The 18,761-nt window shown below is 41.0% G+C and overlaps 1 protein-coding gene across 6 annotated transcripts in view; it reads left to right on the top strand.

Annotated features, from left to right (window-relative positions):
• The window catches only part of LARP4 (La ribonucleoprotein 4), a 99,528-nt gene that overhangs the window by 13,262 nt on the left and 67,505 nt on the right, over positions 1-18,761 (top strand). For 4 of the 6 annotated variants that reach the window (XM_066257868.1, XM_066257866.1, XM_066257870.1 and 1 more), the window contains 3 exons: positions 11,634-11,781; positions 13,506-13,658; positions 17,397-17,469. In XM_066257868.1, coding sequence (XP_066113965.1) covers positions 11,634-11,781; positions 13,506-13,658; positions 17,397-17,469 — 374 coding nt within the window. The remainder of the gene's footprint in view (positions 1-11,633; positions 11,782-13,505; positions 13,659-17,396; positions 17,470-18,761) is intronic. The other 2 variants (XM_066257867.1, XM_066257871.1) reach the window with 1 other exon arrangement.

Here is an 18,761-nt window from a genome sequence, read left to right as displayed (position 1 = left end):
CTAAGATATTTTTTATATAACTGTAGCCTCAGGACTTTAGTTCTGGGGAAGAGATAAGCATTTTGATGAGGTTCTTTTTGAAACTTCAGTCAAAAGATAAATCAAATGATTTTAGAGCTTAAATGAGAAAGTAAGCCTTTGTTTTAGTAAAACTGACTTGTCAGATTCATTGTGTCATTTTAAAGATTATTTTTTGGTTTTTTTCTTTAAAGACTTATAAAAAATTTCATTAACTTAAAATTTTGTAATTGATTGATTTTAGAAAGAGAAACATCTATTTATTGTTCCACTTATTTATGCATCCATTGGTTGATTCTTATATGAGCATTGATGGGGGATCAAACTTGCAACCTAGACAGACGTATTATAGGGGTCCCCAAAGTACGGCCCCCTGAGGCCATTTATCTGGCCCCCGCATCACTTCTGGAAGGGGCACCTCTTTCATTGGTGGTCAGTGAGAGGAGCACATTGACCATCTCATTAGCCAAAAGCAGGCCCATAGTTCCCATTGAAATACTGGTCAGTTTGTTGATTTAAATTTACTTGTTCTTTATTTTAAATATTGTATTTGTTCCATTTTGTTTTTTTACTTTAAAGTAGATATGTGCAGTGTGCATAGGGATTTGTTCATATTTTTTTTTATAGTCTGGCCCTCCAACTGTCTGAGGGACAGTGAATTGGCCCCCTGTGTAAAAAGTTTGGGGACCCCTGACATTGTGATAATGCTGTAACTAACTGAGCTACTTGGCCAAGGCACCTTTTTTTTCTTTATGAACATTTTTAGTTTCCAGTTTTTTTTATGTTGAGTAATTCTATAAAGGACAATCTTGTGTATGAAACCCTTAGGCTAAAATTCACTGCATTAGGTTAAAGAGTAAATTTTTTTTTTAAAGCTCTTATTTATTTTTAAGATTTTATTCACTTTAGAGAGGAGAGAGAGAGAAAAAAAGAGAAAGAAGGGATGAGGATCAGGAAGCATCACCTCCCATATGTGCCTTGAACGGGCAAGCCCAGGGTTTTAAACTGGTGACCTTAGCATTCCAGGTCAGTCCTCTATCCAGTGCACCACAAGTCAGGCATTTATTTATTGATTTAGAGAGAAGGAAGCATCAGTTTGTAGTTAGTTGCTTCTTATATGGGCACTGACCAGGCAAGCCTAGGTTTTTTGTTGTTGTTTTTTAATTAAGTGAGAGCAGGGGAGACAGAGACATAGACTCCCACATGTACCCCAACGGGATCCACCCAGCAAGCCCACCAGGGTGGAGGGGTGCTCCGCCCATCTGAGGCATTGCTCTGTTGCTTGGCAACTGAGCTATTTTTAATGCCTGAGGCTGGCAGTGGCCACAGAGCCATCCTTAGCACCCACAGCCAACTTGCTCGAATCAGTTGAGCCGTGGAGGCAGAATGGGGAGGGAGAAGGTTGGAGAAACAGATGGTCTCTTCTCCTGTGTTCCCTGACTGGGAATTGAACCTGGGACATCCACATGCCAGGCTGACACTCTACTACTGGGCCAGTTGGCCAGGACCTCAAGCCTGGGGTTTTAAACTGGCAACCTCAGTGTTCCAGGTCATTGCTCCATCCTCTGTACCATCACAGGTCAGGTAAGAGTGAACAACATTTTTTTAAGTTTGTCATATCAGTATTGGTAAATTGCTTTCTAAAAATATTGTGAGCCCTGGCTGATTGGCTCAGCGGGCCCTAGTTGGTTGGTCGAATGGTAGAGTGTAGGCCTGGCATGTGGAAGTCTCTGGTTTGATTCCCTGTCAGGGCACACAGGAGAAGCGCCCATCTGCTTTTCTACCCTTCTTTGTCGCCTTCTCTGTCTCTCTCTTCCCCTCCTGCAGCCAAGGCTCCATTGGAGCAGTGTTGGCCCAGGAGCTGAGGATGGCTCCATGGCTTCCACCTCAGGTGCTAGAATGGCTCTGGGCGCAACAGAGCAACCCCCAGATGGGTAGAGCATCGTACCTGGTGGGCATGCTGGGTGGATCCTGGTTGGGCGCATGCGGGAGTCTGTTTGGCCTCTCTGCTTCTAACTTTGGAAAAATACAAAAAAAAATATTGTGAATATTTTTACTATTACCTGATTCACTGTATCTTCATCGGTATCAGGCATTCCCAACTGTATAGCCTGACCTGTGGTGGCGCAGTGAATAAAGCTATGACCTGCAATGCTAAGGTCCCTGATTCAAAACCCTGGGCTTGCTAAATCAAGGCACGTATGAGATGCAACAACCATGACTACTGCTGCTTTGAGTTGATAGTTTCCGTTTCTTTTCCCCTTTCTCTCTCTCCTCTCTCTAAAATCAATAAATCTTTTTAAAAATTCACTGTATAGGGGCCCTGGCCATTTGGCTCAGTGGTGGAGTGTTGACCTGGCATGTGGAAGCCCTGGGTTTGATTCCTGAGCAGGGCACACAGAAGTGACCATCTGCTTCTCTCCCCTCTCCCCCTTACCCCCCTCCCCTCACTATTCCCCTCTCTCTCTATCTTCCTCCTCTTGCAGCCATGGATTGAATGATTAAAGCGCATTGTCCCTGGGCGCTGAGGATAGCTCTGTGAAGCCTCTGCCTAAGGTACTAAAAATAGCTAGGTTGTGAGCATCAGCCCCAGATGGGGGCCACCAAGTAGATCCTGGATGGTGCATGTAGGAGTCTATCTCCCCTCCTCTCACTTAAAAAATAATTCACTGTATAGCAGCGGTTCTCAACCTGTGGTATTTCTGATGGCTTTAGGCGACCCCTGTGTTTTGGTCGTTCGACCTCTACCAGGGTCGCGACCCACAGGTTGAGAACTGCTGCTGTATAGGTTAAAATGAAATGATTTATTTTGTGTTTCTTCAATGACTGACCAGTGTGATTGAACATTTTTCCATGTTTATTAGTTTTCTTGGGTACTTTTTTAAAAAAAATTAAGTGAGAGTTGAGGAGGCAGAGAGATAGTTGTGCATGTGCCCAACTGGGATCCACCTGGCAAGCCCCCTAGGGGTGATGCTCTGCCCATCTGGGGCTGCTGCTCCGTTGCTAGTCAACCAAGTTATTTTTTTTTAGCACTGGAGGTGAGGTTGTGGTGCCATCTTCAGTGCCCATGGCCAACTTGCTCAAACCTTTGAGGCCATTGCTATGGAAGGAGGAGGGGTGGAGCAGCAGATGGTTGCTTCTCCTGTGTGCCCTGACCAGAAATCAAACTCGGGACTCCCACACACTGGGCCGATGCTCTATTACTGAGCAAACTGGCCAGGGCCTCTTGGGTGCTTTTTGCTGTGAATTGTCTTTTTGCTTGTTTGTGCTTTTCTTATCAATTGGTAGGTTCTATAGCATTATTTTTTTTTTGAAGACAAAGTCTTTTATGATACTTGCCAAGAATGATTATACCAGTTGATATGTATTTTATTTGGATCTTCAGTGTTTCATTATATACTGTATTTTCTGATTGTAAAAGTAATAGATGTTAATTTTAGGAAAATACAGAGAACATAAAAATGAAAATAAAAACCACTGCTCAGAGGTAACCAGTGATAACATTTTTAGTCTCTCCAGTCTTTTTATTTATTTATTTATTTTCCTCCAAGTGAGAGCAGGGAAGACAGAGACAGACTCTCACATGTGCTCCGACTGGGATCCACCTGGCAACTCCAGGCTGGGAATGATGCTCTGCCCATCTGGGGCCATGCTCACAAATGAGCTATTTTTAGTGCCTGAGGCAGAGGCTCTATGGAGCCATCCTCAGTGCTCCAGGCCAGTGTGCTTGACACAATAGAGCCATGGCTGCAGGAAGGGAAGGGAGGGGGAGGGGGAGAAATGAAGAAGCATATGGTCACTTCTTCTGTGTGCCCTAATGGGGAATTGAACCTAGGACATCCACATGCCAGGCCAATGCTCTACCACAGAGCAACCGGCCAGGGCCTCTCTCCAGTCTTTTCTATGCTTGTGTATTATTTCACAGAATTAAATAATTTTTATAGTGAGATAGCAATTTGCTTTATTTTTTTTCCCCAGAAGGTGGAATAGCATGAAATGTTACCACTAATGTTGGTGGCAAAATTGGACCTGGTTCTTGAGTTTAGCAAAGAAGGGTTTCAGAACTAAGAACTCAAATTATAAGAGATAGTGTATTTAGAAAGTTACAGAAGTTGTAGAAGTGAGCCAGCTGGGCTTCGTAGGCTCAGGAAACTAGTTATAGAGCCAAAGAAGGGCCCTGGAGTTTAGGAGTGGGAAAGGCAAAGGTAATGTGCCTGAGAGGAAAGAGAGAGGGAGAAGAAAGGCACAGTATGTTTCTAAGAAGGAGAGTGCCTATTTAAAAACTTTATTGTAAAACAATTATAAGTTCTCAAGAGGTTGTCCCAAAAATGTACAGGTGGTCCTATGTACTTTTTGCTCAGTTTTCCCCAGTAGCAACACCTTGCATAACTATAGCATGATGTAAACTGGCAAATTGACATTGTTGCAGATAGTTTTTTAATTTTTATTTTCCTGAAGTTGGAAACAGGGAGGCAGTCAGACTCCCGCATGAGCCCGACCAGGATACACCCGGCATGCCCACCAGGGGGTGTTGCTCTGTTACAACCAAGGCCATTCTAGCGCCTGAGGCAGAGGCCATGGAGCCATCCTCAGCGCCCGGGCCAACTTTGCTCCAATGGAGCCTTGGCTGCAGGAGGGGAAGAGAGAGACAGAGAGGAAGGAGAGGGGGAGGGGTGGAGAAGCAGATGGGCGCTTCTACTGTGTACCCTAGCTGGGAATCGAACCCAGGACTCCTGCACGCCAGGCCAATGTTCTACCACTGAGCCAACCGGCTAGGGCCACTGCAGATAGTTTTATATACAATTTGATTTTAAGGCTCTGGGATATTCTGTAAATAGCTGGACTACAGTTATTGAACACATCCTCTGTAGTTGGTATCTTAGTCCATTTGGGCTGTTATATAATAAGATCATGTTCTGCGTAGCTTATAACTGACAGAAATTTATTTCTAGGAAGTCCAGGATCATGGTGCCAGCAGATTTAGTGTTTGGTGAGAACTTTCTGGTTCATTGATCATGTCTTTTCTTTGTGTCCTCACATTGTGAAAGGGGCTAGGTGCTTAAACCCCCTTATTCAACATCTAAATTTGGGGAGAGGTATGCAAACATTCAGATGATAGCAGTTGAATGTTTCTAATTTTTCAGTATTATACAATTAGTATGAACATTATTGTACTTAAATGTTTTTGTGTATTCTGAGTAGAATTTCTGCCAAGTAGTATTTCTAGACCAAAAAATGTATATTTTTAAGGCTGTTGATAAACATTTCTAGCTCTTAGGAAAGTTATGTGAATTACAGCAGTAAACTGATCGGGTTTTTTTTTATACTTGTCAAAATGGCAGTAAGTAGTTTAATAGTAAAAATGATACTTTGTAATTAACTATCCCTTCTTGTCTTTTTGTTTTCTCTGTTTGGCAAGTGTCTTAAGTTTCTGTTGTTAATTGGTGTTGTAATCTTCCATACCTTCTCTGTTTTTACATAACTTTATCTGTATAGTGATTTTATGTTAACAAATGATAAAACATAGTACTTATTGTTTTGCAGTATTAGTGTATATAGGCTTATCTTTTTTCTTTAACTTTTATATTATATGTTTCAAAATATACTACATTTTCTTTAACCGTTTATCTATAGGTATACTTTAGATTGTTTTCAGTCTTTCACTCATGGGATCAATGCTGCAGTAATACATCCTTGCAGCCCTGGCCGGTTGTCTCAGTGGATAGAGCATTGGCCCAGCCTGTGGACGTCCCAGGTTTGATCCCTGGTCAGGGCACACATGAGAAGCTACTATCTGCTACTCTTCTTCTCCTTCTCCCCCTTCTCTGTTTCTCTTCCTCTTCCTCAGCCAGTGGCTCGATTGGTTTGAGTGTAGGCCCTGGGCGCTGAGGATAGTTAGGTTGGTCCAAGCATTGTCCTCAGACACTGAGGATAACTCGGTTGATTTCGAGCATTGGCCCAAGATGTGGTTGTGGATCCCAGTCAAGGGACATGCGGGAGTCTATCTCCCCTCCTCACACTTAAAAAACAAAAAACAGCCTGACCAGGCAGTGGCACAGTGGCTAGAGCATTGGACTGGGATGTGGAGGACCCAGGTTCAAAATCCTGAGGTTGACAGTTTGAGTGAGGGCTCATCGGCTTGAGCACAGGCTCACCAACTTGAGTGTGGGGTCGCAGGCTTGAGTGAATGATCATAGACATAACCCCGTGGTTGCTGGCTTGAGCTCAAAGGTCTCTCACTTGAAGCCCAGAGTTGCTGGCTTGAGCAATGGGTCACTTGCTCTGCTGTAGCCTCCCAGTCAAGATACATATGAGAAAGCAGTCAATGAACAACTAAGATGCTGCAATGAAGAATTGATGCTTCTCATCTCTCTCCCTTCCTGTCTGTTTATCCCTATCTGTCCCTTTCTCTTTCTTTTTCTGTCTCTGTCATAAAAACAAAAACAAGGGAGAGTATTATCAACTCAGGTCTAGCATGTTAGAAAGGTATTTACAATTGCTTAACATTTATTGCACAATGCCTCAACTATTTTATTCAATAGACAGTTGGAGGTTCTACTCTCACATGGTTTGTGTTAATAGCTGAAATAGAAAAAAGGGGAAGACCTAGTTTCTGCCTTTCTTTAACCCACTGACTAGTTGGAAAATACACATATTTAAATAAACTATTATAGTGGTAACAAAGTAGAGGTATGTACAAATAACAAGAAGGAAAGAGGAAGTAGTGACCAAATCAAATGAAATTAGGTATCCGTGTTGTGTGGAAACCATAAGGAGTTTTGGTAGACTAAGCATTATATTTTTTTAAAAATAGGAAAACTGGCCATGGCCAGGAATCTTATTTGTTTAAGCATCAACTGGATATACAAGGTTGCAGGTTAAATTCCTGGTCAAAGGACATAAAGAAGTCAACCAATTAATGCATGAGTAAGTGAAACATCAGATCAGTGCTTTTCTCTCATCAATAAATTTAAAAACAATTTAAATAATTATTATAGACCTGGCTGGTTAGCTTGGTTGGTTAGAGCATCTTCCCAATAGCAAAGGTTGCCAGTTTGATCCCTGGTCAGGACACATACAGAAACAGATCAATGGAGCCTCAACCATTATATATTTATTTTTTTAAGCTACTGTTTATTTATTTTTATTGGTTTTACGGGGGGAGGATGGAGCGAGAAGTATCAACTTTTAGTCACTTCACTTTAGTTCATTATTTGCTTATTCCTTGTGGTATATGCCTTGACCGGGCAAGCCCAGTGTTTTGAACTGGCGACCTCAGTATTCTAGGTCAACACTTCATCCACTGCACTACCACAGGCCAGGCACCATTATATGTGTAGATGATCATTATCAGTTATCTTGAAGTAATTCCTATTTTGCTTTATGAAAACCAGTTTTTAAAGTTTCTTTGACAGCTGTAGTCTATATTATTTGCCATTTTCTTGGGTAGGGACACAACTGGTATTCTCAGAATTGAGAAAAGAAATGGGGGAGGGTAAGTATATAATAAGTACATAGATTTTCTTCTATTAAATGTTTAATAGCAAATTAAATACTGTTTACATGGCAGGAAAACTGGAATATCACAAATTCCTCCTGGTTTTTTTCTGCGTTACAAATTAAGCTGTAGCTAAATTCTCAAATCACATTCAGTCAGCTCAGTGTCAAGAGCAAAGTGGTGGGAGGGTACTGCTGTAGTGAAAGCAGAAAGGGGGTGTATTATCTGTAGAGAATTTTAAAACAGTCAACTTACTGAAAGGCATATACTTGTTATTACAGCAGTGCTAAACAGTGTCAGTGATGAAATATTGCCACGCCACCACCATTTTAGGCCCAGCCCTTGCTCCAATATATGAATGAAGCTTGACATGGATAAGGACACTGTCTGAGCACTCTTCTTTTTCCCACATTGAGTTTCAGTTAAGCAATCAAAAAATATATGGCAGGCTATACAATATAATTAAACAATGTTTCATTGGTTTATACATGTAAGTCATGTTAGTCATAATACCGTAGTTGCACAGTATGGAAACTCAAGTAAAAAATTGGTTTATTAGATTATGGGGAATTTCATTGTACATAATTTCAGTTAGAAGGTAGGCCTCCCAGAAACTGAGTCTTCTTAGCAACTCCGGGGGCTCTGAAGTTCTGCCTACCCAGAGTCCTGCTTTGGTTGGTCATAGTTGAGTGTGGGTGATACCTTTAAGGCTATTTTTTTTTTATCCCCATGAGCCAGTGTCAATTCTAAGAACTCCTTCCATGTAGACAGAATTCATAATAATCTCCTGATAAATCACTCATTGTATAGTAGTTATTTTTCATGAAAGCTGAATCCTGTTTGTAGGTCATAACTTTGAATCCATCTTGCCCTTTGAATGCACCTTCTGGTATCTGCCATCCACGAGAGGAGCCCATAGCTGAGGTGACAGTTAAGAGCAACTTTCGAGAAAGGGAGTAAACTTTTAGAAAGGGTTATTAATGTATTTGCAAAGAATCAAACCCAGTTGTGTGGTTGAAGGAGGTGAAAGAAGTGTATTTATGCATCCTGCTTTCTTCTCTCTCCATCTTTTAAACACTCTTCTCCTCCTATATCCTCCATACTATGATCCTTTACTCCAGTGATTCTCAACCTGTGGGTCGTGACCCCGGGGGGGGGGGTGTCGAACAACCAAAACACAGGGGTCGCCTAAAGCCATCGGAAAATACATATTTCCGATGGCTTTAGCCGCTGAGAAGCTGCGCTACCATCTGCAGCAGCGCTACTCAGCTTGAACACACGCTGTTTATGGACGTGCGTTCCAAACTGAATGCCTGCGGTCATGCGCAGACGTGATTGCATCATCTGTCCGGGGCCTAAGGGGCGGGGGAAGGGGGGGACGCTCCACAGTCCATAGCAGTGCATTAGGTGTGTCAGGCGCTTGCTGACATCATCAGTGGGCCGGTACAGCAAGCCCCGGAGGACAGAAGCCTAGGAGGTGGAGAGGCAAGAGGCGGAGAGCCAAGAGAGCCTGCGAGACAGCTTGCTGGTGTAAAAAAGGTTAATAATGTAAAAACAGTACACACACCATACACACAATACTGTGTAAGTGTAAGGTGCTTTGTGTGTAATCATTACACAGTACACAAAGCAGCTTACACTTACACAAAGCACCATACATTTACACAGTGTGAACTACATCGGTCTTATACTATAAGAGACCACTATAAGATGTAGTTCATACTGTTTCCCAATGTATAATTATCTCCCATATCTCCCACTATTTTCCCATATTCTGAATGAGGAAACTGCTGAAATCAGCGGTTTCCGGCATTAAATCCGCCTCCTATTGATTTCATTGGGAGTGCGTTGGATTGTGTGGAAGAGAGCTCCCGAGAATCTCGGGTTACCACACAATCCGCCGCAGCCTCCTTTTGAATTCAATAAGAGGCAGAGAAATGACAGTTTCTGACACATTTCTTCCTCTCCTATTCAAGTCAATGGGAGGCCGTGGCAGATTCCGCTCGAATATAGGCATGTTGCTTAATTTCTTCCACGCTAGAACTTTTCCTAGAGCAGAAAAATTCCAAAGGTGGAATCCGCCACTCCCAATAGACTGAAAGAGGCCTCACACTGAGGAATCTGCTGTGCGGATTCTGCAGTGTAAAAGATCTGCCTCCTATAGAAGTCTATTAGAGCCCTAATAAATAGACTGAAAGAGGCCTCACACTGAGGAATCTGCTGTGCGGATTCTGCAGTGTAAAAGATCTGCCTCCTATAGAAGTCTATTAGAGCCCTAATAAATAGACTGAAAGAGGCCTCACACTGAGGAATCTGCTGTGCGGATTCTGCAGTGTAAAAGATCTGCCTCCTATAGAAGTCTATTAGAGCCCTAATAAGTAGACTGAAAGAGGCATCACACTGAGGAATCGGCTGTGCGGATTCTGCAGTGTAAAAGATCTGCCTCCTATAGAAGTCTATTGGGGGTGGCGGATTCCACCTTTAGAATTTTTCTGCTCTAGGAAAAGTTCTAGCGTGGAAAAAATTAAGCAACATGCCTATATTCATTCAAGCGGAATCTGCTGCGGCCTCCCATTGACTTGAATAGGAGAGGAAGAAATGTGTCAGAACTGCATTTCTGCCATACAGGGGATCTCTCTTCTGCGGAATCCATGGGTCTCCCATTGAAGTAAATGAGATGTGGATTCCACTGCAGAAACCACTGCTTTATAGTGTGAAAGAGCCCTGAAAGATACCATGCTGTGCAGAAACTGCAGTGTATCCTATGACGTAGTTCACACTGTTCTATATAGAAAACTTGCCACTAATCTGGAAAAAACAGATCCATTAGTTAAGCAGCTATTTACGGAATGGTAGCCCCAATACACTAGGTAAGGAGGTCCATTAGTAATAAATATTTCTCAATATATAATTAAATTTTGTTTTTGTGATTAATCACTATGTTTAAATTATGTTTGATTTGTAGCAATGAGAATACATAATGCATATCAGGTATTTACATTCCGAATCATAACTGTAGCAGAATTACAGTTATGAAGTAGCCACCAAAATTATTTTTTGGTTTGGGGTCACCGCAACATGAGGAACTGTATTGCGGGGTCACGGCATTAGAAAGGTTGAGAACCACTGCTTTACTCTTTCCACCTCTGGTTATCTGTGATTAGATGATGTATGCAAAAGATCACTTTAGACAGTAATAATGTTACATAGTTGTAGACATTAAGAATATACACTTTTGCCCTGGCCAGATAGCTTGGTTGGGTAGAGCATCATTCCAAAGCACTGAGATTGCTGGTTCGATCCTCGGTCAGGGCATTTATAGGAACAGATTGATGTTCGTGTGTGTGTGTGTGTGTGTGTGTGTGTCTCTCTCTCTCTCTCCCCCTCCTCCCTTCCTCTCTTGCTAAAATCAGTTAAAAAAAAAAAAAAGAATATATACTTTCACCCTGGCCAGATAGCTCAGTTTGTTAGAACATCGTTCCCAAGTACAGAGGTTGCCAGTTTAATCCCTGGTTGGGGCACATAACAGGAACAGATTGATGTTCTTGTCTGTCTCTCTTAAAAATATGTATATACCCTTTCAGTATAAATTTAGAAAAGCAAATTCTAATATAATGCAGATTGCTATTTTTGACTTGGGAAAGACTTTTTAGTGATAGACTTAAAGGTCTCTGTTTCAGACAGTAAAATTTACATGCTTTGTAAAACTGCTCTGGATGCACAAATACATGCTAATGTCAAAGATATGTGAGTTGTTTGAATAAATTTTATATTTGCAAGTAGATTGAGGTAGAGCAGTATTTCTGTATTAGTAGTATTTTATAGACATGTTTTTCATTATATAGGTAGCTAAATTTTATATAGATACATTTTAAGTTCATCCACTTAAAAAGATTTATATTATCAAGTTAAGCCAATAACTTAAAAATACTTATTTATTATTAAATTACTTAATATTGGGGTTTTCTTCATTTAATTAATGGAAAAAGTCTTTTACCTAAATTTGTATTTTTTGGTAGTTTTTTAAAAATTGAATTTATTGGGTTACTTTGGTTTAAATGTGTATTTTAAATGCACTGACTTTTAAATTTTACAAATACATCTTTTGATTATCTAGCAGGTAACATCAAAAGGAACTGGTTTAAATCCTAATGCCAAAGTGTGGCAAGAAATTCCTCCTGGAAATACTGATGCTACACCAGTAACTCATGGAACTGAAAGCTCTTGGCATGAAACAGCAGCCACCTCAGGCTCTCATCCTGAGGGTAAGTCCTAAACATTTCATCAGAACAAGTCACATTTTGGTTAAACATATGGCCAAACCTGTTGATGGAACTTTGGGATACATCTTTTGATTATTTGATTAAATATGTTTATAAAAGTTTAACATGTAATTTGTATACAGTGTGAATGACATTCACTAATTGCAAATAATAGCTATATCTTTGGGTCTACCCTTTAACCCATTTCTATAATATGGTATTTATAAATTAGGATATTTTTGTGTGTTTTTTTACAAGAGAGAAAGACAGGAAGGAAGAGAAACGAGAAGCATCAATTCATAATTATGGCACTTAAGTTGTTCATTGATTGCTTTCTTATATGTGCCTTGACTGATGGGCTCCAGTTGAGCCAGCGACCCCTTGCTCAAACCAGCAGCCTTGGAGTTTTGAACCTGGGACCTCAGAGTCCCAAATTGATGTTCTGTCCACTGAGTCACCACTGGTCAGGTGTAAATTAGCTTTTAAAAAATTATATTTATTGGCCGTGGCCGGTTGGCTCAGCGGTAGAGCATCGGCCTGGCGTGTGGGGGACCTGGGTTCGATTCCTGGCCAGGGCACATAGGAGAAGCACCCATTTGCTTCTCCACCCCCCCTCCTTCCTCTCTGTCTCTCTCTTCTCCTCCCGCAGCCAAGGCTCCATTGGAGCGGGGATGGCCTAGGCACTGGGGATGGCTCCTTGGCCTCTGCCCCAGGCGCTAGAGTGGCTCTGGTCGGGCAGAGCATCGCCCCTGGTGGGCGTGCCGGGTGGATCCCGGTCCGGCGCATGCGGGAGTCTCTCTGACTGTCTCTCCCTGTTTCCAGCTTCAGAAAAATACAAAAAAAAAAAAGGAAAAAAAAATTATATTTATTGATTTTAGAGAGAGAGAATGGGAGAAAGAGACAGAAACATTGATCTTCCTTATATGTGCCCTGACTAATAATGGTCGAACCCACAACTTTTGAATATTGAGATGATGCTCTAACCCAGGGGTCAGGAACCTTTTTGGCTGAGAGAGCCATGCACGCCACATATTTTAAAATGTAATTCTGTGAGAGCCATACAACGACCCGTGTACGTTAAGCATTATCCAATAAAAATTTGGTGTTGTCCCGGAGGACAGCTGTGATTAGCTCCAGCCACCCACAGCCATGAACGTGAGCGGTAGGAAATGAATGCATTGTAATATATGAGAATGTTTTATGTTTTTAACGTTACTATTTTTTTTAATTAAAGATTTGTCTGCAAGCCAGATGCAGCCATCAAAAGAGCCACATCTGGCTCGCGAGCCATAGGTTCCCGATCTCTGCTCTAACCAGTGGACCTGTTTGACCAGAGCAGGTGTAAATTAGTTTTGAGCTACCATCATTGGCAATGCTATTTACCCACTTATTTGACCTTGAGCAAATGATTTAATTTTCCCATTCTTGTGTCCTTGTTCTGTAGGTCAATAATAATAAAAATAGTAACAATAATAATTATTTGCAGTAAGCTATCTGATGTATATATAGATAATGCTGTATGAGTTTAAGTGCTTGTTAATCATTTTAGCTTATCCATAATCGTCAAAACTTAACTCCCTTGGGAAGAGAACTCTTACTTAGAACCATGTGAAAATCTTGCCAACTGGTAGAATTCCTTGAAATCTTATAAGAAAACATAGGGCCCAGAGTTCCTAAAGATAGGATTTGAAGTTCTCTTTATTTTTAGTATGTTTTCTTTCATACAGGTAATACAGAGCTTTCAAATGATATGTGTAAGGAATATGAAGTAATGTATTCATCTTGTGAAACCACAAGAAATGCTACAGGCATTGAAGAATCAACTGATGGAATGATTTTAGGGCCAGAAGATCTCAGTTACCAAATATATGACGTTTCTGGTAAGGTTTAGGTTTTATTGCTCAGATGAGAATGAATGTAGTATGGTAGTCTTTCGTGCCTAAGTCTTTATCATTGTTAAAATTAACCTATGACATTGATTAGTTTATTTTCTTACTGAAAAACAAGTTAATGTTAATGAAATGTTAGATGATTGTAATAAATACTATTTTCACATGGCCAAACATGAAAATTGTAATTTAGAAAGAATATTTAGTACTTTAAATTTCCTTTTAAAGGAAAGTGTGAAATTAAAGGTCAAAGGAAAAAAACAGTCAAAATAGTAACTGAGACCTAACATACAATCTTTCATTGGATCTAAGTTGTTGTTTTTTCTTTTTAAGATTTTATTTATTGATTTTTACAGAGGGAGGAGGGGTAGGGGAGTGAAAAGTATCAACTCATAGTTGCTTTACTTTAGTTGTTCGTTACTTTCTTGTTGTATGTGCCTTTACTGGGCAAGCCCAGGGCTTTAATTTGGCGACCTCAGTGTTCTATTCTAGGTCAATGCTCTAGCCACCATGACATGACAGGACCAGGTGGATCCAAGTTTCTTGGTCTATCAGTTGGGATCAATGCGAGTTCTGTCAATTTTTTCATCACTTTTGTCAGTGTGAAATGAATTTATAAATGTGAAATTGTGGAGATTAATTTTAAGGAAAAGGCTGTATTAAAAATATGGTTCGGCCCTGGCCAGTTCGCTCAGTGGTAGAGTGTCACCCTGTTGTGCACTGGGTTTGATTCCTGGTCAGGGCACACAGGAGAAGCAACCATCTGCTTCTCCACTCCTCCCCCTCCCCCTTCTCCTCCTCTCTCTCTTCGCCTCCCACAGCTGTGGCTTAATTGGTTCAAGCCATTGGCTCTGGGTACTGAGGATGGCTCAGTGGAGCTTCTGCCTCAGGTGTTAAAAATAGCTTGATTGTGAGCATAGCCCCAGATCGGCAAAGCATTGGCCCCAGAAAGGGATTGCCAGGTTGATCCTGGACAGGGCGCATATGGGAGTCTATCTCCCCTCCTCTTATTTGGAAAAAAGAGAAAAAGGAAACATGGTTCTACTACAGTTTAACTTGTGAAACATGTTTTTTTCACATTCATGTAATTGTTATGGATTCGTAGCTGGTTGGATTTAAACTGGATGAAAATTAAAGGACACTAAAAATGGACCGTAGACCCTGATGACCTAACTTTATTTTTCTAATTTCTCAAAGGTCCCCTTGGAAAATAAGTGTAATGGGAGAGGGTAGGCATTTCTATCTTTGCCTTCTGTCAAGGTATATAAATCTTTGTCTTCAAGTTTTTTATTATAAATAGTTGGACTAGATTTTTAAGGTCTTTTGGCTTTTGATTTCGGAAGTGGAATGGTGTGTTATTTCCATTTAAGGTGGTAGATTCTACTTTCTACTTGTGCTTGTAATATACCTAACTGCCGGCTACTTTGAATGTAGAGTTGGTTTAAGTGATGTGGCAACCAGTTGATATTTTAATAAGTTTGCTATAATGACATTGAGAGGTTAAATGAAGCAATTGGTAACAGTTGAGTAGATATATTTTGTATCAGAAGGATTGTATATAAATAAAAATAGAATGCTTCTATTCATTTTAATAAAGTTAATTTAATACCTAATATCACTTTGAATCTTTTAAAAATATTAACTTTTGATTTTAGAGAGTAAGGGGGAGAGAGAGAGATCAATTTGTTGTTCCACTTACCTATGCATTCATTGGTTGACTCTTGTATGTGCCCTGACTTGGGATTGAACCCACAACCTTGGTGTATTGGGACAGCGCTCGAACCAACTGAGCTACCTGGCCAGGGCATCATTTAGAATTGTGCATAGTAAGACAAGGTAGTGATAAAATCATGCAAAGAGTTTAACTTTACATACATTCTGTTGTCTGTGTATTTAAATGAAATTAATTATTAATACTTTTTATGAAGAAGACAGATGATAAGCTTTAAGTCTAATGTTTTGTGTAAGAGAGGACTGATTTTCCAGGCTTGAGTCTTGAAAAAATGTTCTGGATTTAAATAATACAAAGCATTAAGAAGGTCGTCGTCTGACCAGGTGGTTGTGCAGTGGATAGAGCATCAGACTGGGATGCAGAGGACCCAGGTTTGAAACCCTGAGGTCACCGGCTTGAGCGTGGGCTCATCTGGCTTGAGCGCGGGGCTCACCAGTTTGAGCATGGGATTGCTGGCTTGAGTGTGGGATTGTAGACATGACCCCATGGTCGCTGGCTTGAGCCCAAACATTGCTGGCTTGAGCAAGGGGTCACTGGTTTGACTGGAGTCCCCCCAACCCCCAGTCAAGGCACATAGGAGAAAGGAATCAATGAACAACTAAGGAGCCCTACGAAGAATTGATGCTTCTCATCTCTCTCTCTTCCTGTCTGTCTCTCTCTCTATCTCTCTCTCTGTCCCCCGCCCAAAAGAAAAGGACTGTTGTAAAGTTCATCTGGTCCTTTGAACATTTGAGTGCTTTAATATTCCTTGGAAGGTACCTGATCAGGTGGTGGCGCAGTGGATAGAGTGTTGGACTGGGACGCGGAGGACCCAGGTTCGAAACCCTGAGGTCCTGACTTGAGTACTGGCTCATCCTGCTTGAAAGCAGGATAGACATGACCCCAAGGTTGCTGGCTTGAAGCCCAAGGTCACACTGGCTTGAGCAAGGGATCACTCGCTCTGCTGTAGCCCCCTGGTGAAGGCACATATGAGAAAGCAGTCAATGAACAAGCAATCAACGAACAACTAAGATGCTGCAATGAAGAATTGATGCTTCTCATCTCTTCCTGTCTGTCTGTGACTATCTGTCCCTCTCTCTGTCTCTGTCAAAAAAAGAATTCCTGGGGAGGTATGGTGCTCTAAAATTAAAAAATTAAAAAAGTGTTAAGACATAGAAGTTTAAGGAGTGTAATTAACCTCAGATTTACTACCAATACTATGGGTGGGTGTTTGTGTGTATTCATCCCACTTTGCTTAGCTAGTTACTGTCTTTAAATTTAGATTAACACTACTCTTGTTCTTTGAGTTTTTTTTTCTTTGAGTTTTTATTAAAGGAATAAGTACTCATTACATTTTAAAATATTTAGAGTAGTAATTTATGATATGGTAGCTAGGTATATTCAGTATTAATGGTGCTATGTTAATTACTTGATAAAAGTTTGTTTTTTTTTAAGTGAGAGGAGGGGAGCTAGAGAGACAGACTTTCGCATGCACCCCAACCAGGATCCACCTGGCAACCCCTATCTGGGGTCTATGCTTGAATCAGTTAAGCTGTCCTCAGTGCCTGAGGCCAATGCTTGGACCAACTGGGCTATCCTCATTGTTCTTGCTGATGCTTGAACTAGTTGAAGCTGCTGACTGTGGAAGGGGAATACAGAGAGATGGGGGAAAGGAGGGGGAGAGAAGCAGATGGTTAGTTCTCTTGTGTGCCCTGACCAGGAATTGAACCTGGGATGCCCATACACTGGGCCAATGCTCTATCCACTAAGGCAACCGGCCCCCGCCAATAAAAGTTTTTAAAGTGATGTGAAATCTGTCTAAAGAATGAAGAATAGATAGGCTGGAAGAAATTAGTTGAACTTTGAACTATATTCATTCTAAAAAATAATAAAAGTTTGATTTGATGAGTTTAATTTATATATACTTTTTATGACTTATTCTGAGTATAACAATATGTAAAGGTTACCACCTATGGTAATTTGGTATTAAGCTTTTTCCTCTTGTTTTCTACCATCAGGAGAAAGCAATTCAATTTCTACAGAAGATCTAAAAGAATGTCTGAAGAAACAATTAGAATTCTGTTTCTCACGGTACACTATGTTTCTTTTTAAATATTTCTCAATGTTTTTGAATTGTTTGGTTAGTAGATGTAAAATACCTATGACATAGAGTGGAAGAATTGTGGTTTTGATTTTCATCATTGATGTACTTTGGTTTCATTCTTTTATATTTCTTAACTAGATTTAAAGATGTAATCTTCAAATGGATATAAAAAGGATATTCTAAGTAGAAAGATAATGAAAATTTTTTTGGATACTTTTCTTATGAATATACTCAACTTTATGGTTCTCAAAAAAAGTGATTATTTCTTAATTTATGTGTTTAGTAATTGGCTCTTTGATCAGTTATTTTTAACAAGGTAGATGGATGGACATAGAATTTATATTACCAGTGTCTTTTATTAAATAAGGAGTTCTTTCAGGCAGATGTTTCAAGATGTCTTATTTACAGATAAGAATTATGTAGGTAGGTATATTTACAGGTTAGGTATCATAATACTTCAGTACGCAGAACTGCCCCTTCCAAAATATGGATATGCTTGAAAATGTAATACCTTCTATTTTCCCTATATATGGTGAGAAGTAGGACCAGTTGAACCTGTTTTTCAAGCTAGAAACCTGGATTTCATCATTGTTTTTTTTAAAAACTTTTTTTTAAAGTGAAAAGAGGGGAGATAGACTCCCCGTATGCACCTCAACTGGGATCCACCTGGCAACCCCTGTCTGGGGCCAATGCTGGAATCATCTGAGCTACACTAAGTACCCCTCAAACTGGCTTCAAGAAGGGAAGAGAGCCCTGGCCAGTTGGCTCAGCAGTAGAGCGTCGGCCTAGCGTGCGGAGGACCCGGGTTCAATTCCTGGCCAGGGCACATAGGAGAAGCGCCCATTTGCTTCTCCACCAACCCCTCCTTCCTCTCTGTCTCTCTCTTCCTCTCCCGCAGCCAAGGCTCCATTGGAGCAAAGATGGCCCGGGCGCTGGGGATGGCTCTGTGGCCTCTGCCTCAGGCGTTAGAGTGGCTCTGGTCGCAACATGGTGACGCCCAGGATGGGCAGAGCATCGCCCCCTGGTGGGCAGAGCGTCGCCCCTGGTGGGCGTGCTGGGTGGATCCCGGTCGGGCGCATGCGGGAGTCTGTCTGACTGTCTCTCCCTGTTTCCAGCTTTAGAAAAATGGAAGAAAAAAAAAAAGAAGGGAAGAGAGAAAAGGGGAGAGGGAGGGAGAGAGAAGCAGATGGTCACTCTTCATGTGTGTCCTGTCTGGGGATCAAACATAGGAGGTCTGCACACCGGGCTGATGCTCTATCCCTTGAGCAAACCAGCTAGG

The sequence above is a fragment of the Saccopteryx bilineata genome, chromosome 2 (genome assembly GCF_036850765.1).
Source record: "Saccopteryx bilineata isolate mSacBil1 chromosome 2, mSacBil1_pri_phased_curated, whole genome shotgun sequence".
Classification (NCBI taxonomy): Eukaryota; Metazoa; Chordata; class Mammalia; order Chiroptera; family Emballonuridae; genus Saccopteryx; species Saccopteryx bilineata.
This window is presented reverse-complemented; position numbering and strand designations above follow the sequence as displayed.